The 19,305-nt window shown below is 39.7% G+C and overlaps 1 protein-coding gene across 3 annotated transcripts in view; it reads right to left on the bottom strand.

The window, feature by feature from the left end:
- APBB2 (amyloid beta (A4) precursor protein-binding, family B, member 2) overlaps positions 1 to 19,305 on the bottom strand; it is a 94,100-nt gene that overhangs the window by 71,874 nt on the left and 2,921 nt on the right. For all 3 annotated transcript variants that reach the window (XM_010006096.1, XM_010006097.1, XM_010006098.1), the window contains exon 2: positions 17,018 to 17,815. In XM_010006096.1, the coding sequence (XP_010004398.1) occupies positions 17,018 to 17,815 (798 nt within the window). The remainder of the gene's footprint in view (positions 1 to 17,017; positions 17,816 to 19,305) is intronic.

Raw genomic sequence — 19,305 nt, 5'->3', positions numbered from 1 at the left:
CAGCCGGTAGCCCTCTGGTACCGGCTCGCGACACTACTAAACCCACTTCTTTTGATGTCCTGGCTTCTCCCTTTCAACCACCAAAGCCCAAGGACATAAGGACTGAAGTAGTAGCACAAAACCCAAGGAAAACTAAGGTTAAAGTGACTTCAGGAGGTTAAGTTCAAAAGGACTGTTGATGACATCCCTAGGCAAGTATTCAGGATAGTACTATCCATGCTGCTTAAGTGGGATTATTTCAGGGCTCTGTGAGGTGCCTGCTCAGGGGCAATACAGCCAGAGGGGAAGCCATGAGTAACCCACATGACAGCTTTCGTTTACAGGAGTTGATACTAACAGCAACAGCAGCAGCTGAGAAAAGTGCCACAGGAAGACTGAGAAAAGGTTTGTGTATTCCTTCCAGAAAATGGGCCAAAAATAGGTAAGACCAAGGGGACTAGTCTGTTCATTAACCAAAAACATGCAGCCACAAAGCAAGCAGAGTCCAGCGAAGGAAGGAAGGCTTGGAGGTGACCTTAACTGTTGTCTCAAGGGGGCTGTCAAGGCAGCAGCTGTGGATCAGGAAGAAACCAGGCTCTGGGAAGACCCTTTTACCAGGAAGAGAGTGGATACTGAACCAGGTGAATCAGTGGTGGCAACAGGAATAGTGGAAGGACTACCTCAGTTGGAGCCAAGGCTGATGAATAGATAAGGCACATTGTACAGCTGTTGCACAAACCTGACTGTGTGAGGAGATCTTTGCCTCTTGATTAAGAGAGCTGATAAACATTAGGAGAGTTGTGCAATTAAGAGGATGTACTGGGTCTGGTTGGGATGAAGTGAAATTTTCTTCACAGCAGCCTCTAAGGTGCTGTATTTTACATCTGTGACCAGAACAAGTGTTGAAAACACACCAGTGGTTTAGCTATTTGCTGAGCAGTGCTTGCACAGGGCCAAGACCCTCTCTCTTACTCACTCTGCGCCCAGCTGGAGACTGGCTAGGCATCAGTCTTCTGGTGGGAGATGGTCAGTTTGCATCACTTGTTCTTTATAACTATTTTATAATTATAATTATCAGTCTTCACCAGTAAGGTCTTTGGCCACACCATCCAAATCACATAATGCAAAGGCAGAGACTAGGAAAAGGAAGATCAACCCACTGTAGGAGAAGAACAGGTCTGAGAACATCTAAAGAACCTGAAAGTGCACAAGTCCATGAGACCTGACAAGATCCATCTGCAGCTCCTAAGGGAGCTAGCAGATGAAGTTGCAACACCACTTTCCATCATATTTGAAAATTCATGGCAGTCTGGTGAAGTTCCCACTGACTGGAAAAGGGGAAACATAACCCCCATTTTCAGCAAATTATTCTGATCTCTTGTGGTCCTGCTTTCCTTTGACAGCTTCACTTGCAGCACTGTGCAAATGCATTAGAAAAACCCTTTTTTCTGAATTTAATGACTCAATGACAACAGAACATAAAATTGAATTACAATAGAGTTACTTACTGAAATTAAATGTTGTGCTTCAAGAAAAAGCAAAACCTGCAAGAACAGACATTTTCCATCTCAGATGTAAGCTCTGCTCCATCCCTAAGTCCATGCAGATGCATGGTTCCACACACAGTGAGGCAGATATTCTAGGACACCATTAAAATGATCACTTTATCTCCACACAAATCTTGGGAGGCAGGAGTGTGCAAAGCCTGTTTTAAACAAAGTTGGGGAGAGGTGGGAGGAGGCGTCTGAGATGAATTAAATAACTTGCCCCAAGTCATAGCCATACTCTCTGCACGCCCTGAGATTTGTGCAGTTTCCATGTACCCAAACACCAACGACAAGATCAAAGTGCACATACTGAGACCAGACACCGTCCTGTGGTGCGTACATGTGCCAGAGTCCCCTTCTGTCCCACACAAAGGGCTGCTCTTCCTGATGTGGCAAAAAAATAATTCCTACCTCATCCTACCCAAGTAGCCTGTTCAGTACTGTCAGTAAAAGCCAGAATGTTAATTTAAAGCATCTATATAATGGATTAGTTTTCCACTTTAAAGCTGTAGTCAAATTTGTTTTAGAGAATAAACTGGAAGCTCCTTTTTTCCCCAACACAGAAACCGAAGACCTAATGTTTTCCCACTTCTAAATTAAATTAATGATGCTACAGTAGTAAAGCAAAGGGAGAAGTTATTATGGTGAAAATCCTCTCTTTTGCTATTAGAGGCACATAAGTATGAAATATTGCACAAGCACAGGAAGCAACGCACTGGCCCTCCAGGCCTGCAGTTTGCCTGTGAAGATGTTAAGGGATAAATTTGGGCACATTAGGCAGCTAAAGGCCGTGTCAAGGCCTTCTAAGATATGGATTCATCTCCACTTCTGAGCCTTCAAATTTAGAGACTTTTTTTAAATTTTAACCTTTTCAAAAGTCATATTTCTTCAGTTGAATGAAGCCTTCTCCTGCACAATGCATAGAGTCATATACGAAACGCAACATATAGAATCTACAACAGGAAGGCTTTATTGACTGGCAATTTAGACAACAGATGCAAGCATCAGGTTAGTTGGTTGTATTTCACCTCCCCATGGGAGAGGGAAGGATGTAGATAGTGCACAAGGGGCACTTGTAGACCAGAAGTTTGAGTGTATTGCACCACTGCATTGGTAGAAACTTTCTATTAAATCTTCATTCATACCATCCAGATATCTTTTGGTACTAAGCAAACTTAGAGATGTTAATCATCTCTGGAAGCATCTATCTAGCACTAGAAATAGCATTATTTTCATTCCTATGTCTACTTGACGGCACTCCAGCACTAAAATTTTGTATATATTTTCACAGAGATGGATTTATACACATAGCTGAAGCTAGATTCAGAAATCTATATTTAAGGAAATAGAAATTCTATCTCTGACATAACCACTGACAAGAATGAGAAGAAAATTCAGAAAAAATAACCATGTAATCGATCATCTTGGAGAGTCTAACTTAGCAAGCAGTAGACAGAAACAAACCTAATGCTCATCTGGAGTCCTACATCGCACATGTATTTGAGAGATAAAAAAGGAGGGATTAAATTTACCATTCTGCAGGACCAGATGAAGTCATATGTTATTAAGACCAAAAGAAAAATCCTTGTGCCTGCTGTTTTAATGTAGAATTGAACTATCACAGCACACACTTCCACCCGCCCTATTATAAAAATTGATGTACAAGAACTAGAAAAGACACAGACAGACAAAATTACTTCTGCAGGCAGAGACGCTGAGTGTAGTAGGACTAGCAAGCTTGGAAAAGGAATAACAAGGAGGGGGGAGGATGTCACAGAAATCTGTAAAATCATGAATGGTGGGAAGAAGGCATGAATGGAAAGGAAATTATCATTCACTGTTATTTAATGCTTCCTATAACAGAAAAAATCAATGGATACCTAATTAAATTATTGGAGAGCAATTTTATAGGGAAGTACTTTTTCATACAATACATAATTAAATTATAGGGCTCATGGTCACAGGATGTTGCGGATGCCAGAAATACAAATTAGACCAAAAATTATTAAACAAACTCATGTTAGAAAACTCTATCAAGAGCAATTAATGAAAGTAACATGAAAGATGTAACATGAAAGACATACCAAGTCTGAAAGCACTAAACACAGAAATTGCTGAAAGTGAAAAAGATGTAGTAGGAAAAAGACCACTTTACGCTAGCCCTGACTTTGGTTTTCGTTGTTCATGTTATTTTTTGCTACTGATCAATGCCAGAGGCAGGAGTTAAAGAACTGCATGAGCCTCAGGTCTGCTTAATACAGTTGTTCTTACAAGCTAATGTACTATCTGGTGATGCACAGAATGGAATGGTAACCTCTGTAATTCTTGTAAAAGTGAGCTCTAGCTTCCAGTCAGTGTATTAGCTTGCATCAGATGTAGTGGAATTAACATTACTGAAAGACTTTGATAAAAATAACTACAACAATTATACTGGGTCAGATTAAAAAGCCACATCTGATACAAGAACCCTTAAACCTGCTGCCAGGGATATATATATTCCTAGAAGGAAATCCACTATAAATTTGTTCTTCTAGAACAAAGACACACAATTTCCTACCCTGAGATACACAATAACCTCATATGGCAACATCAGGGTAGGAGTTATGGGACTGATTATTATCCTTACATATTTGTCACCCTAAATTGTATATTAACATGGATCTAAAAGGAAGATGTTGGTACTTTTATGCTAAATTGTACAGTGCCATCTAATATAAAAAAATTCTTTATAAGTAAACATCTGTCTGCTTTATGAAAAAGGAAAGGGGAGCATATTCAAACTACCACAAAGAGCAGTAACTAAAAGCAGATTGAGAGCTAACAATGCTTAAATTACAGGCTTCTACATATGACAATCATTAATGTGCAAAAGAGTTACATACTAGTTTTGTGAACTTATGCTTGTTTTCAGCATTTTTTACAGAAATGTTCACAACTTTTTCTTGTGTCTTGTGATATCTGGTACTTTTTAAATTTCCAACTCTTGGAATCTTGAGAAAATTACAGCTTTTCCATAAAAAAACCACAACAAACAAACAAAAATTAACAAAACACTCTCTCTGCAACCCACAGATTCTCCTAGTTCCCCCTTCAAGAAAAACTGAAAAAATCAGAATAAAAGCTTAACCCTAAAAGAGAAAAAAATGAACCAAAATTAATCGTTGTTTTTGAAGACGTATTCTTTTAGACTCCCCATTTGCAGACAAGGTGCATTTGTTTCAAGAAAAATTTATAACTTTCTTTTCATTTAGCTTTTAATTGGTTTCTTGGTGTAAACTGATGCATTTGTTCTTATTCAGCAGTACTACAGAGTTTATAAAAGCATATTTATAAGCTTTCCTGTGTAGTTAAAGAGAGAATGTAAGATAAATGTATTGATGATAAAAGAGTAACACCTGAAAACTTCCCTCACTCCCTTCTGAAGAGTTTTTCTGCTTCCAGTGCTAAGTCTGTCCGCTTGCCCTGTCTGCAGGTGGGGTGGTTTAGCAGAGGAAAACGAGAGATCTACTGTGCAAATGCAAGACATATTCCTCACCTATAGTAAAGCTGCTTGAATATATAAAAAGAATGGTTTAAAAAGCAGAACCAATAGTTATGATTAATAGAGTATTTAAAGTGTGGTCTGCATGGAGTACAACTTTTAAATCAGTAGATATTGTCTGTCTGGGTTGTTTTGGTGTTTTTAATAAATACTGACAAAAAAGTTATTGCCCTGATGTTAGCAGTATTTGGAAGCAGTGAACCTAAAATGCTGGCCAAACATGAAAATCGTATCTCACCTACTTCTGAGAGAGAGACCTGACTGGCAATGCTCCTCTATGCACTATTCCTGGAAAACCACAATTATTTGTGAGTCAGTGCACAATTGATGTTGCAATGGGACAGCTGAACCTTGCCACAGATTAACAACAGTCTCTCTCAAGTCAGAGACACCTGACCACCCAAAAAAAGGCATGTTTCCTTTGGGAAGTGTTAAGCCCTCTGGACCATGCACTATTCTTTTCTATAACAGCTCCTTGACACTAAAAAACAAGTGGATGTGGACAGAGGCCACTGGGAGGAACAGAGAACGTCACTCTTCCATCACCCTACTTCTATGTCATCCTACTCCCGAAGTGGCTTATTTTAAGAAACTGCATTTTTCCTGTGAAGTAACTGTAGGATTAGACAATCCTAGGAATGAGGAGCTTCCCATAAAGAAGTATATTTGTTGTACAAAAATTTGGAGTATAACTATGAAAATGAGAATTTAATTATTAAATGAAATCAAAATAACTACAGAAAAAACAAACTTCTGTTAATCATCACACACTCATTTTGGTAGCTGCATTAAGGCCTTATTTCCTATATGTATCCTGAATGGGCAATATTGTTTCACAAAGCCCTACACATCCATTTTAGTGGAAAAAACAATCCTGTATGAAAAATCAAATAAACTTCCTCTTCTACGCTAGTGGAAGCTTAGCCCTGAAATCTGTTTTTCTGATGTCTTCTTTCTGCTTTTCACATCTCTGTGTTAAGGACTGGTTATGTTTTGGCACAATTAACTATGGGAAATTAATGTAGTCAGGAGACTACAAAGTTCCTTAGTCGACCTGCTGAGAGGCTCCAGTGATAAAAAAAAAGGAGAGTCATTATTCTGGTTTACTTAAGCATGAAAAAAAATAAGGTAATTTGAGTTTAACAACAAATATTACCTCAAATGTCTGCCACAACTAGCTACAAGGTGTGACAAATGATGCTGGCTTGCTTATAAAAGAAAGTAATTTAAAAAAAAGAAACTAAGCTTCAAATAATTTTACAAAAGCCAAACCAGATCACTGTTTCTTATCACTAGGTTGTTTTCTGTAAGGAGCAAATACAGTTGTTCTATTTTACTACAATTCCACAAATTAAGACCAAAAGTTGCATAAAGGTTTTGTGTGAACCAGCTTTCTAACGAAAGACAAGTTTTTCTGACCTGGCCAAACTGATTGATTTAGGGATAGCAAAATGAAGAAAAAAATGTTCAAGATACTAGTCCAACTTCTTTGACAGATCCCATTCAAATTCTGGCTGAATTTTGGCTGAACCCCCATAACCTCATTCATTATATGAAAAGTTGCTTTACCTTGAACTTTAGGGAATGACTAGGGGTACTGATCTTATATTACTTTGACTTTTTCTTCCCTTTCACTGCAAGGAAAGCCAAGCAGTCCTAGGGAAGGAATTTGTGACATATGAAAGGGAAACTAAAAGTCTGGTTTGTAAGATATTTTAAACCTATGTAAAAACCTTCGAGCTCTATGGATCACAAGACTAAAACATCACGTGACAATTCAGTACCAAAATTATCAGCATTCAGCAAGATACTTTTCCAGTATTAACTGTACATTATACACTCTGCAACTTAAGCTGCCAGATACCAGTTATCTTCCACTGAGCACAATTTTATTGAGATAGAGAATAATTTTCTCAATATCCAGAGATATGTGATATTTTCACCCAGAGCTATGAAAAAGTAAAATAGAAAAGTAGAGTTACTTACAGTTACTAGATGCTCCTGTGTAGGTCAACACGTACTGATCTGCTACCAGCATCCTTTAAATTTGCTATATACTTGTCCCAACTTCATATTCTTCTGTATAGCATCTCCAACTCAAATATGAGAAAATACACTGCTATGTTTAAACAGACACTTACTTATAAGGATATAACAAGGAATGGTGCTTTGGGTGGGAGAAAAGAAAAGCCATCCCCATTTAACTGCTGGTAGGTGTAACAGAGGAAACACCACATGTTGAACATATAAATGACTGCAGTTTCTAGTAAGCCAGGAAAAAATGAGAGGGATGGCTATACAGGAATTACAGCAGTCTGTGCATACAGTGCATTCTCTACAGAAATGATTCCAGCTTGCAAGACACTGATGCGTCTTCTGACTGACTCTGCACAGGAGACAAGCTTTTGAATTAGTACTTTCAGCCCACAAGCCATCAAGATTTAATCAGCTCAACTTTGGAACAGAACAGCCCCTTACCCTGCAAATCAACCCCTGGAAATAATCTATTTGTACGGTTTTTTTTTCTCTCCAGCTTCATGTATAAACATGAAAAGAAAAGGCTTAGAAAAATGTATGGCAAAGATCCACCCTTTGAAAACAAAATTCTTCTAAAGACTGCTAACCTCCGACTCTCCAAAGTTGCACTGCAGCAATGGTAGAAATTGATTTAGTGAAAGGCTTTTATTAGTGAGAGCACTGCTCTCACTGCAAAGTCCCTCCCCTTGCTATAATCAATAATTTAAGCAAAGCCAAGAACCATGTCAGCCGAAATGGCCAAGGTAACTTGACTGTCTCTTTCTTGCAGACTGGAAGAAAAATTAAAGTCTGAATGGGAATGTATTCTAATTTAAAAATTAATTTGGCCAGTCTGAGTTGTGCATTTTGGCTTTCACTTTGAGAAGGGGAGGAGGGATGGGCTCCTTTGTTCCTTATTGAAAACTTATCTCCAGGAAAGAGTAAAAAATCCACTTCCAAAAAGTAAAAGAAGCTACCACCTTAGATTCAGAGTATCTTATCAGGTATTTGCAAACAAGAAATGTCCTCTACAGAGTAACAACTCTTACCTGAGTATTATGAGTGTGCTACTATACCTGTCGCTCAGTGCACTGCAACTATTTCTGAGTGTTAAAAACTGTGGAAGTGTTTTGTATTTAAATTCAGCCCAGCAGTATCTCAATTCAAAAGCAATTAAAAAAGCTAAAAGGAATTAATTTATATAATATTAAATTATGACACGGTTTAGGAAAACAATAGTTTCATTAAGAAATATAATCCTGGATAGTTCTGAGTGTGACTACTTCAAAGCTTTTGCTTTAAAATCATAGTAGGAAATTAACTGGTCTAGTGTATCAAATTATGTACATATAAAGTGATAAAAATAATAAATGGTTAAAAAAAATCCCTGTAACACACCACCATATAGAAAAGGATAAAAATGCCCCAGAGACACTACAAGCAGGCAGAAATAAAACCCATATGCTTCAGATTGGGGTTTTCTCTCCCCCCTCAGATTTCTCATCACTGTAGTACCATGGAGAAATCTACTGTGCAAACTAAAGGACACACACTGCTAGGCTTTAGAAATCCAGATCTCAAACACTGCAAGAAACCCACTCACTGTCATTATCTTGAGCTCTGTGGGATCCTGATATTGGACATTTATGACCTAATGCTGAGTACCCGGAGGCTTCATACATCTCCAAATTGAGCAATTGAGCCTTAATGGCAAATGTGTGCGCTTTCATGGGATTGCTTAAAACAGGCTTCATGTCCCTTAAGGCAGATACCATACATCTGCTCTCAAGCAAGGACTGAGTTCAGAGCAAGGTCTCTGCAGCATGCCAAGTCCAATCATACAAGACCTTTCCAGGCCCATGGAGATGGCTTGGTACTGCCCTGAATCCACCCACCTTCTCTTAATGCAAATGCAATGAACCCAGGGTTGCCTGCAGCACCCTACAGTCCACGTCTTGGTGGTACACACTACAGGTTCTGTGTATTTAATATGGCAGCTTGCAACAACATAGCTGTGACTCAAGGGACCCACAACCCCAATTCAGCCAGTCCCATGTCATTCATTAAAGATGAATCAAATTTCAAACTTCTAAAGTGGACTTGTGTGAGAGTTAAGCACATGAGCAACCAGTGCAGTGAGATACTGGAGCTGCTGACTTGGGAAGATTAAAAGAAATACCTACAGGTACAAAAACAGCAGGGCAGGAACTCAAGGGGAATTTAGGTCTGTGTCCTTCACTGCACAGACATCTTCTTCTACCAGCACCTGAATACAGTCTAGGATTTTACTTTCTCTTAACAGCACTTCAACGCTAAATAACTTTCACTCTGATTTTGCTTGCTTTAAGTTTTAAGAATTTATGTGAAATGACATCCCAGCCTCAAGCACATGCAAATTCCTCAATATTCACTTCTGCTGCTTTACTCTCAATCTTAGTCCATCCTATTTATTGTCGCTGTCTTTGTTGCTAGTGCTCCTTGCCTAACCTCCTGACTACAAACACCCCTGTTTGCTTCCAGCTCCTGCTTATTCCAACTTTTCTCCAGTTTGTGCCATGTTCTTATTTATCTCCACAGCTGCAGTTACTCTCCTCTTCATTGTCCCTCCATTGGGTCCCTCCTTTCAAAAAGCCTTCAGGTCACACTCCCATCTTCCAACCCTTTCTACCTTCCTCCCCACCCCACAACTCTTTTTATTCCCCCATTGGCTTTCTCTGCTGATGGAAGCAGCAGTGAGACAAGCTCACCCTTGCTACTAGGGTCTGATGCTGGTATTGCTGCAGATGCTGAGAGAAACAGCAGCAGCCCAGGATTCAGGTTTCCACTCTGTAGCTGCAGAGAAGCAAGAATCACTTCTGAGTAGGAAACTCCCAGACCTGTATCAGTCATCCCAAATATGGTACCCCTAGCTGAACTGCTGCCCCAGCAACTGTGAAATCCTCCAAAAGTTGTGGGGGCCACTGCAAAGACTAGACACTCCTTCTGCTGAGAGGCAATACCGTTTCTTTACCACACCTCCTGCAGCTGAGATACAGGAGCACAGAAGACGACAACCAACCACCCAACCAGGCTGCAAAGAGCTCTGGAGCACACAGAACCCACCTAGCAGGTAACAGCCATACTCTCAGTTTGCCTCAATGAACAGCAGCCAGCACATTAAGAGTCCTCCCAAAGGTAACACTTTTTCTTCCTTCTGTTCCCAGAGATTTCTACATCCATTTTAAATGATCAATCAGGTGGACTGAAGTTTGGCTTGAGTTCTATGCAGCATTCAGAAGTGCTGAGGCAGAGGTTTACTGAATCGATTTTGGTTTTTAATTTGTTATTACTTCCACAGCTTTATGAACTGGGAACTTTTTTTTTTAAAGAGGGGTGGTTAATCTGATATTAGTTGATGGTGGCTTTTCTTTTGTGCAACCTCCTGCCTTACCAACCCTTTGAAAGAGCTATCAGGATCCTGACTTTCCCCCCACTACCGTATTTACTTTCTCTTCTGTGGTTTGTTGTCCCGGTTCCTATTTATTTGGTCCTGTGTCTGACTGGACCTGAACTCTTTCCATGGTCTCAACAGAGACCTGTGAAGACATACAATCCTAGGCAAAGAAGAGGTTTTTAAGCAAAACACATTCAACCTCAGAAAGGACATGCAGGATCCAGATTTATACCTGCACAGTCCTGAAACAACAGAAGTTTGAAAAGCTTCCACAAATAGTCTGTCAAGTACCAGACACAATTAAGCTATTCATCACTTCTGAAACTCAGTTTTTCTATACAGATACACAGAACAGTCTTTCACTTCACTGTAACAAGTGCTGTATAAAAAGCATGTCCTAATAGCTCTTAACATTATATATCAATGTAAATTACACTACAGAGTTAGGGGAAACTTACACTACTCTGGAGATCTTGTGAACTACTCCATAGCTTCCACCTAGGCAGTAGTACAACACTGTGTTATTTTGCCAAAACCTCTATTCCCAGTTGTTGCCTTACACTTTCTCCTGTTGGTATTCCACATGTTCCAGCAGCCAGGCCTGCAGGCATTTGTTTTTACCCCACAACCATACATTTTATTGAGTAGAAAATATTAATTTTTAGAACACTCAAAATCACTTACACAAAGCAGCACTCTGCTTTTGTTCATATTAGTAATTATATGCTTCACTACAGTAGCAAGGAAAGCATCCCTGGCAAGACAAGGACCAAACAAGAAATGAAGTATCAAGAGTAAAATAAATCAGCATGTTAAGACTTCCACCAAGATGCCATAAGTTCAGCCAGAGTAACATAAAAATTAATGAAGCTGTGTCAGTTTGGACAGTGCCACATTTGACACTATTTTAGCTAAAGTACTGAGCTAGGCACAGCAATCTTTGGTAGTCAAAGCACAGCCACTAGAAGGCAACTGTCATCGAACGGAATCTCTCTCAGCTGTGGAGCACTCAGGGACAGAGCTGTGGTTGGAAAGAGTATGACAAATCACCCTAGACCCTGTAGGAGTAATATAGCAGAGAGTAACCAAGAAGTGGTTTTAAAAACAAAGCCAGACTCAGAAAAAGGGGGGAAAAAATAATAATTCTACACTGCAGGGTCAGTGTTACAGGCTCTATTCAGCTGGTTAATTAATTTGTGAGAGTTTTTTGATGTGTGTCCTGCTTAGCCTATGGCTGTTCCCCAAGAATTTAAGTTCTAGCTCTTGCTTCCTCTCTGCTGCCTGTCTTGGACACCACCAGGCACTTCAAGAGATACCGGGCAGGCAACTGAATGAACAGGGAGGAAAATTCATGGCTCTGAGGGAATAAAGAATAATTCTTTATCTTTTAGTTAAGCAGTAAATATGAAACTGCAAGTATGACCTCACAACACATCCTGGAAAGCCTCTTCTGTAGTTTCAAATTCTGGTAATCGCAAGAAGTGTGGGAGAGGACACTAATCACTGTTGTATACAGGATATATCATACCATTTCTGAATTTGAGCACATTAATTCACTTATACATACCTATTTTAATAGGTGCTGATCACCACTCCTGACTGTGGAAAATTTGTGTTTCCAGCCAGAGCACTTATCCAAGTGTTCAAGATACGGATTTAGGTAGGCCCATTGAGAACTGCAGGGTAAAACCAGCCTGACTACACCAAATGCAGCAAGTGGCCTCTATCAAGTTCAATTTATTTTGTGGCCTTCTACCAGTAGACTATGAATGCTGATCATTATTGTGAACATTCTGCAACCATGTGGCCCTTTAGGCTTTATTTCTTTTAAACTAGCTTACTTTTTCTTCCCTAAAATCCTCTTACAGGGGTAGCTAAAAGGAAGATAAACATGCAGTTAAGTTACTCCACATACAGAATGTTACCTACACAAACACTGGATATATACAGCAACCTTTCCTACTAAGGATTCAGCAAATGGTCAAGTCTGAGACTATGAAACTTGCATTGTTCCTGATATGTGATTATCAGTAACATGCAGGATTAAAAAAAACCAAACAGCTCAATATTTAGAGTTGACAGGCCATGAGGATGCATAGTGGGTGTGAACTAGAACCTCTTATTTCCAAAAACCTGAAAACTGGATGCTCACCTAGAACCCTACAACCCCTATCCACAGCATAATCTACTTCTATGACCATAAATCTTCTTCCACACTCGGAAACAGAGAAAACGTGTTCTGTAGTAAATAACATACTTGTTGTCTATATCAGATAGGTACTCCAGAGGAAAAATGGTGCTTTTAAGAGGACATCCATTTTAATTTTGTCAAAGATGCTGGTTATAATCAGAGGCAGAATTCACCAGTGGCATACATCTTCTGGGCTAGTTCATGATTTGCTCTATTTTTTTATTGCATTAGAGCACTATTCCACCCAGATGTACTGTTATTTCAGAGTAAGAGGCTCTATTTGCAAGAGTGACGCTCCTGATCCCCAAGGGCTAGTCTCATTGCTGTCATTTCTGCACTGGGTTGAACTTGTTTATTTGTAACCAGCTATTAAACTGCCTTCCTGGATTTGCTAGGAGACCAGCAGCAGACAGGCATGTAGTATACGGCAATTGTACACAGCAGCACTCCCTGAAAAAGATGAAAAGTTGTACTTTTGAGATCCTTTTGAATTACATTTTCAACAAGGGAGAAACAAGCTGTTGTGTGAGCCAAAGGCTAAGAAGCTGGGGAGTCAGAAGAGGCTGCTGCCCCTGCACAGTCTCCTGAAGCTCTGAGGAAACCAAAGAGGGTGATTGTCCCAGAGCAAGAAAACCCACATTTCTCTAGTACCGAGTGTCCCACGTCTCAGGGAACTTCCTAATTACAGGGCTATTCTCTGCTCTGGAAGAAGAGGACTTTATTCAAATTAAGATAAAAGAGGAAGCAAAAGAAAATTCCAGTACTTTTCTTCATTTTGAGGCAAACAGAATTCCCTTTTTTTTCCCCCAAGAGACTTCTCTTTCCTAATTTACTAGAGGTTATTACACTGAGAGCTGCACTATACTTAAGGAGAGATAACTTTCCACTGGAACTGATTTTCAGGTGATAGAAAGAAACGTGCCCGCATTCTGCAGAAGTTCTGTTGTGCTTCACAAATAAAAGTCACAAACAGAAAACGGTAATGGCATCACCCTCATCCTCCCTTAGCTTTGGGCTCTGAAGTGTTCATTTGACTCCTGCTGTTGGCACCACAAAGATTAATAAAATGTAGGTGAAACTGACAAATACACAGAGCCAGAGAGAAAGAAGAGGTAGAGAGTGTAAAACCACAAAATAGTTTCCTTTGGAAACTAGGCTAAAGAGAGAGCGGAAGGAAGTATTCATTGTGATTTAAGACTAGCTCTGTGCCATTTGCAGTTTTAATAATATCAGCAGTGGCAGCTGGATCGGTGCAGTTGGCCCTGAGGCCACTGGAGGAAAGCTAAAAATCCTAATAAAAGAAAACCTCTGAATGTCTAAATCAATGTAGCTCTTGTCAAGAAGCAGATATAGATAATCTCTTTGGAGGAGAAAACAATTTCCTTAAAACACAATTCTTACACTGCACTGGGCTTGCAGTCCAAGGTGTCCCTGTTACATTTCTCTAACAACATCACTAATCAACAGCATTAACATTTGTTTAATACCCACTCAATTGTTTGGTATCTTTAAACTGGGTTGTTTCATTTTGCCTCATTATTCAGAAAAAGAGCAAAGTCTTGAAAACACCTTTTCATTAGACCACAAACAAAAGTGTCCTGCCTTCAGGAGAGTTTAGGAGGATTTTGTCCAACAAGCGAAGCATCCTAAGTGCAAACAATTAAGTTTAAGAGTAAATTTTTCAAGGCCATTAAATTACATACCTCAAAACCAAACAAAAACCCCAGAATACCACAAAACAACATTGAGTTTTCCAGGATTTGAGTAACAAATTGTGTTAACAGAGGAGAGAAGACAACAAAACAATGCAGAAGCCCTGAAGTAATACATTGCAATTTTCAAGACTGTCCTCTAAATAAGAACGCTGTCATATTCCTATGTATACTAAGATGCCAAATATAATCTGAGGAGTGAATATTAATAATCCTCCAGGTATCTGCTAGATTACACTCTGTGATGGATTAACTGTTCTTAAAACTGTCTTTTTTTTCCCTTCCCAGAAGCCACATGACTAAAACTTCAGGTTTTTGTCCCAGATACCTTTCTCCCTTCGGTCCCTAACATTTATTACTGAAGCATACACGCAAGAGTTGGAGAGTACTGAGCTGTGAAGAGCTTTTGCACCCCTTCTTTTCAGCCTCTCAGAATGAGCTGCAGGGGAGGCAGAAAAACTGGCCTGTTCTATAATATATAAAAGCCGCCCTGGCATACATGGCAACTCGGCATTTCATTTCTTAGCTCTCTTTTGCCCTATCAATTGATATTCCATTTTGGAAAGAAACTGGAAATGCTTAACAAAATTATTTTATCAGAGTGGGGGTAAATTCAGGATAGCAAAAAATTCCCGGAGATGGGTGTCTGTAAGTTGCAACAGTTGCATGTTCCCAGAGTCCACAAATACTTAAATACACAGGCATCTTAAAACCACGGATCCAACCCCCTATGTCCTATGCAGTGCTCTCTGACAATGACCGTAGGGATGACAAAGAAACACCTCTACCATTTTGATTTTGAAAGGCAATTTTTAGGTTTTCCAAGGCCTTTCTGGTTATTTTTATCTCTTCTTATAGAGACTGAACTCATATAGCTGTACATCTGCTTTTCTATAACTGTTTATAAATAGATTGGTTGCTAGTACGGCAAAGGCTGCAGAAAATTAAAAAAACCTCCTTTCTTCTGCTTTAGAAGAGTGGTGAGCTGTGAGGGATTTTTAATTGGTATCCTTTTATTTTATTTATTTTTTTTCAGCTTGGAAACTCCTCATATTCCGCAGGAGCAAGTTCCCCTTCATTTCTGTAGTGCAAACAAACCACAGCCCAGATAACACTTGGTGACTTAAATAAGCAAACTTACCAACATCTCTAAACAACTCAGAAAATCCCCCCAAGTTCTGAAGGAGCTCATACAACACAGACTGGTTAATACACGTTGGAAGAAAATTTTAAACACGTTATTTAAAAACAAACAAAACTTAGGCTAGCTCTTAGCATCTTAGGCCACCCTTACTTAGTTGCACTACTTGAAATTACTCTATTTAAGTTTTCAGGTAATACAAATTTCCTACCCATAGTTTCTCATTGCCAAACCTGGGGCATTTAGAAAGGCATAAGGAGCCAACAAGTTCAGCATTAAGCTAAATACCTCCTCTTGATAGTTTCTCCAGAAACAGTTATCAATTATGTCACACACATTATATGAAGTATCCCAAGAAATAATATTAACTCAAACATTTTAGTAAACAGAAAACTTTTTCATTTTGCACATGAAGAGGTGACTTTATGAAAATTTTCTCTCAACAGCAAAGGTTTGTTACATATTAAAAAGAAGATCAGAAGACCCATTATATATCACATAGTGGGGACTTATGGTTGCCATTTAAAAAAACCCTACACATTAAAATAAAAATCACTATTATCATAATTATGCATGACTGACATGTAGAACAGGTATGGATTTGGACCATAGTGGCCTTCAAGTAGTATATAAGCTCTGCCATGCAGTAACATTATCACTTAAAACGTGAAAAACGTATGATGAACTTCTTTAGATGCACATCACCCAAGAATCAGATTGCCTCCCCTCATTTTGACAAAGTTGTACCTTTATATACTGGCTTGGATAGACAAAAAATGTTACGAAGTCCATTAACTGGAGTAAATCTCTGGAATTCTAACAATAGTACAAATGCATTGTATATTACAACAGAGCCAGTGCAGAACTCATTACTGCTGTTCAAGTAATTGAGATCAGGCTTTCAAAATAAGAAAAGCCATGGTTTCAGCTTCTGTATGACCAAATGTCTGGGAGTAATTTTTTTTAAACAGAAGAATTTCATTAAATTACTCAGAGCAGAGGAGGGACACATTCACTAAGATTTTAATTAAAAAATTAAGAATCTTTGACGAACATAAAAATCATTGCTCAGAAAAATGTTGGTCATGTGTAGGCAGCTGTCAGTAGTTTGGCATCTCCAGCAATCGTGTACTTCCCACATGTGCCCATTGATAAGTGAAGAGCAATTATTTATAACCTAGCAAAAGGTGCAGTTAGCATATTTTTAGGACTCTGCCTGTAGCATTCACTGGTGCATTCCTAAAGCAGGAGCAGAGCTGCTAGGATTGAGTGGGAGGCCAAGCGTTCCCAAGTGGGCAAGGAGCTGCATGCAAGCCCAGTGCTTGCATTTCAATGCAATCCATGTCCCCACCAAAAGTAGTGATAAATGACCTCCCTCCTTCCAGCCACCAGCTGAGAGGAGTTAAGTAATAACATTCTTCTAAAACAGCAGCAGCGAGCAGCCTTTGCTTGCATACCTGTTTCGTCAGGTGAGCTTGGCGACGCGCTGTCCTGGGACAGCGTAGTCCAGCTGGAGTCCTCATCGCTTGGGGCCAGGTTTTGAATCCTATGGAGGGCACAATCTGTTTTGGCCCCAGTTTTTGGGTGGTCTTTCTTAGTCTCAGGGCTGGATGACACTGTGGCAACCTGGCCATCCTCTGGGCTTGGCATATTGTTTTGTTTCCGGGGCAGGACTTCCCCATTGACAATAACAGTAGAAGCCTGGCTGTTGCTTTGTTCAGAGTTATCTTCCATTGCAACAAAACTCTGCTCTAGCTCTCTAGCAGATGTCTCTAGATCCGCATAGTAATTCAGGAAGCTCTTGGTCCTCCTTGGCTGTGAAGGTAATATTTCACAGCCAGAGGAATCCTGTGGGATCGGCTCTTTGCCTTCAAACTTCTCAGAAGTTATGTTTATGCCTGTAGTGGTACTGAGGTTTTTGTTGGGATCCTGCTGTCCCTGCTCAGCAGCTTTCCTGAGCTGGTTTTCTCCATTCTTCACAAGCTTTATATTGGCAGAGGTGTTCCCCAGAAGGGGCTGTGCTGCTGGATCAGAAAGACCCATGGCTGTTTGAATGTTAGTCAGTGCATATTTTTTCCTGCACTTCGGAGGAGTGCTGTTCTTGGTCTCCGTGTGTCTGATCTCCGCATTCAGAAGCTCATTATGTGAGGAGCGCAGGTTCAGGGTGTTTGGCGGGGTGGCGGGATTGTTGCGGTTCACAACGTCCGTTGTGCTGCTGCTTGCCATAAACGCCAATGCGTCCACGCCAGAATCAACTAGAAATGCAAAGAGAAACAGTCGTGAAACAAATATTCATTACATACACTATTTTGCTAGGGCTTCTGGTAAAGGGATGCAGCACTTCACATAATTGTTTTATAGTTGGAAAATTACCACAACCTGAAGTGAGTAAGAGAAAAGACAACAGCTTAACTTATCAAATAAGGAAAAACAGAAGCAGAAAGATACAGATAGATCATCAGGACCACAAACCTGAGAAAAAGCAGAAAGCTTGACCGTATGCAAGGTAGTTTTAAGGCAGTTTTTTCATATCTGATTCTGTTGCAGGCAGGCTTGGGGACAGAAGAGCTGCCTGCTGCAAATGCTTGGGAGTCCAGAAGTTGTCCTTACCACCACTACATTTTACTATTTCACCTTTACCTCCCCTGAGGAGGAGGAGGAGAGCTCCTTGAGTGTTCATCATTAGGAAGCTGAAAATTTGAGAAATTTCTAAGCAGCCCACAGGCAGGTGCTGTTCATCTGGGGTAGAACTCAAGTAATGTTAATTTTAAGACTGACTGGCGAGTCAGCTGTGGCCTCTTGCATCTCTCTCCACTCCTTTTATTTACTTCTATTTATTTATTTATTTATTTTCAGAAGAGGGAAGTATAGGCTCAGAAGGCAGGAAGTACAAAAAAGAAGACTATTTCACAATACTGTGTTTGACTGGGGGGGGGGGAGGGCCCTCATCTGGGGTAGAACTCAAGTAATGTTAATTTTAAGACTGACTGGCGAGTCAGCTGTGGCCTCTTGCATCTCTCTCCACTCCTTTTATTTACTTCTATTTATTTATTTATTTATTTTCAGAAGAGGGAAGTATAGGCTCAGAAGGCAGGAAGTACAAAAAAGAAGACTATTTCACAATACTGTGTTGGGGGGGGGGGGGGGGAGGCCCCTGGGGGAATCCCTTGACAAAATATCCTGCTGTAATTTAATCAACTTTTAAAAGGGCTGCTACAGAGATGAAGATGGCTCACTGTTTCTACAGCTCAGAAAGGTCACACTTAAGGATAAAACATACATTCTAGGGCAGAGTACACACATTCCACAGTTAAGTAAAATAATTACTTCATCTACTTTTCTGCAACTTTCTGATTTTTATTAGCCAGGAGCACAGTTTACATTTTGAAAAATATTAAGTTTGTTGAGAAAACAGATTTTTAGACAAGAAAATTATTAAAAGCATATATATTTTTTTAACTCATTTGTTCCTGTATTTCCTATATATGGCTCCCACTAATCTGCACAAATACTCCATGAACACCTCAATTTACATACTGCAGTAGTTACTGTTGTTTGACACCTGTGAACCAAATAAGATGCCAATTAAGAAATCACTCCCACTTGCCACTGCATGAAACAGCCTTTCTGTTGATTTTAATTCTCAGTTATCACTGACTGCTTATATTGCACATGAAAATGTACCTGGGACTTATCCAGGAGTGAAAGCTATAATTTGAGCTAGCTGATGACATATCATTCCTGC

This window comes from Chaetura pelagica, unplaced genomic scaffold (assembly GCF_000747805.2).
Source record: "Chaetura pelagica isolate M959 unplaced genomic scaffold, ChaPel_1.0 scaffold189, whole genome shotgun sequence".
Classification (NCBI taxonomy): Eukaryota; Metazoa; Chordata; class Aves; order Apodiformes; family Apodidae; genus Chaetura; species Chaetura pelagica.
This window is presented reverse-complemented; position numbering and strand designations above follow the sequence as displayed.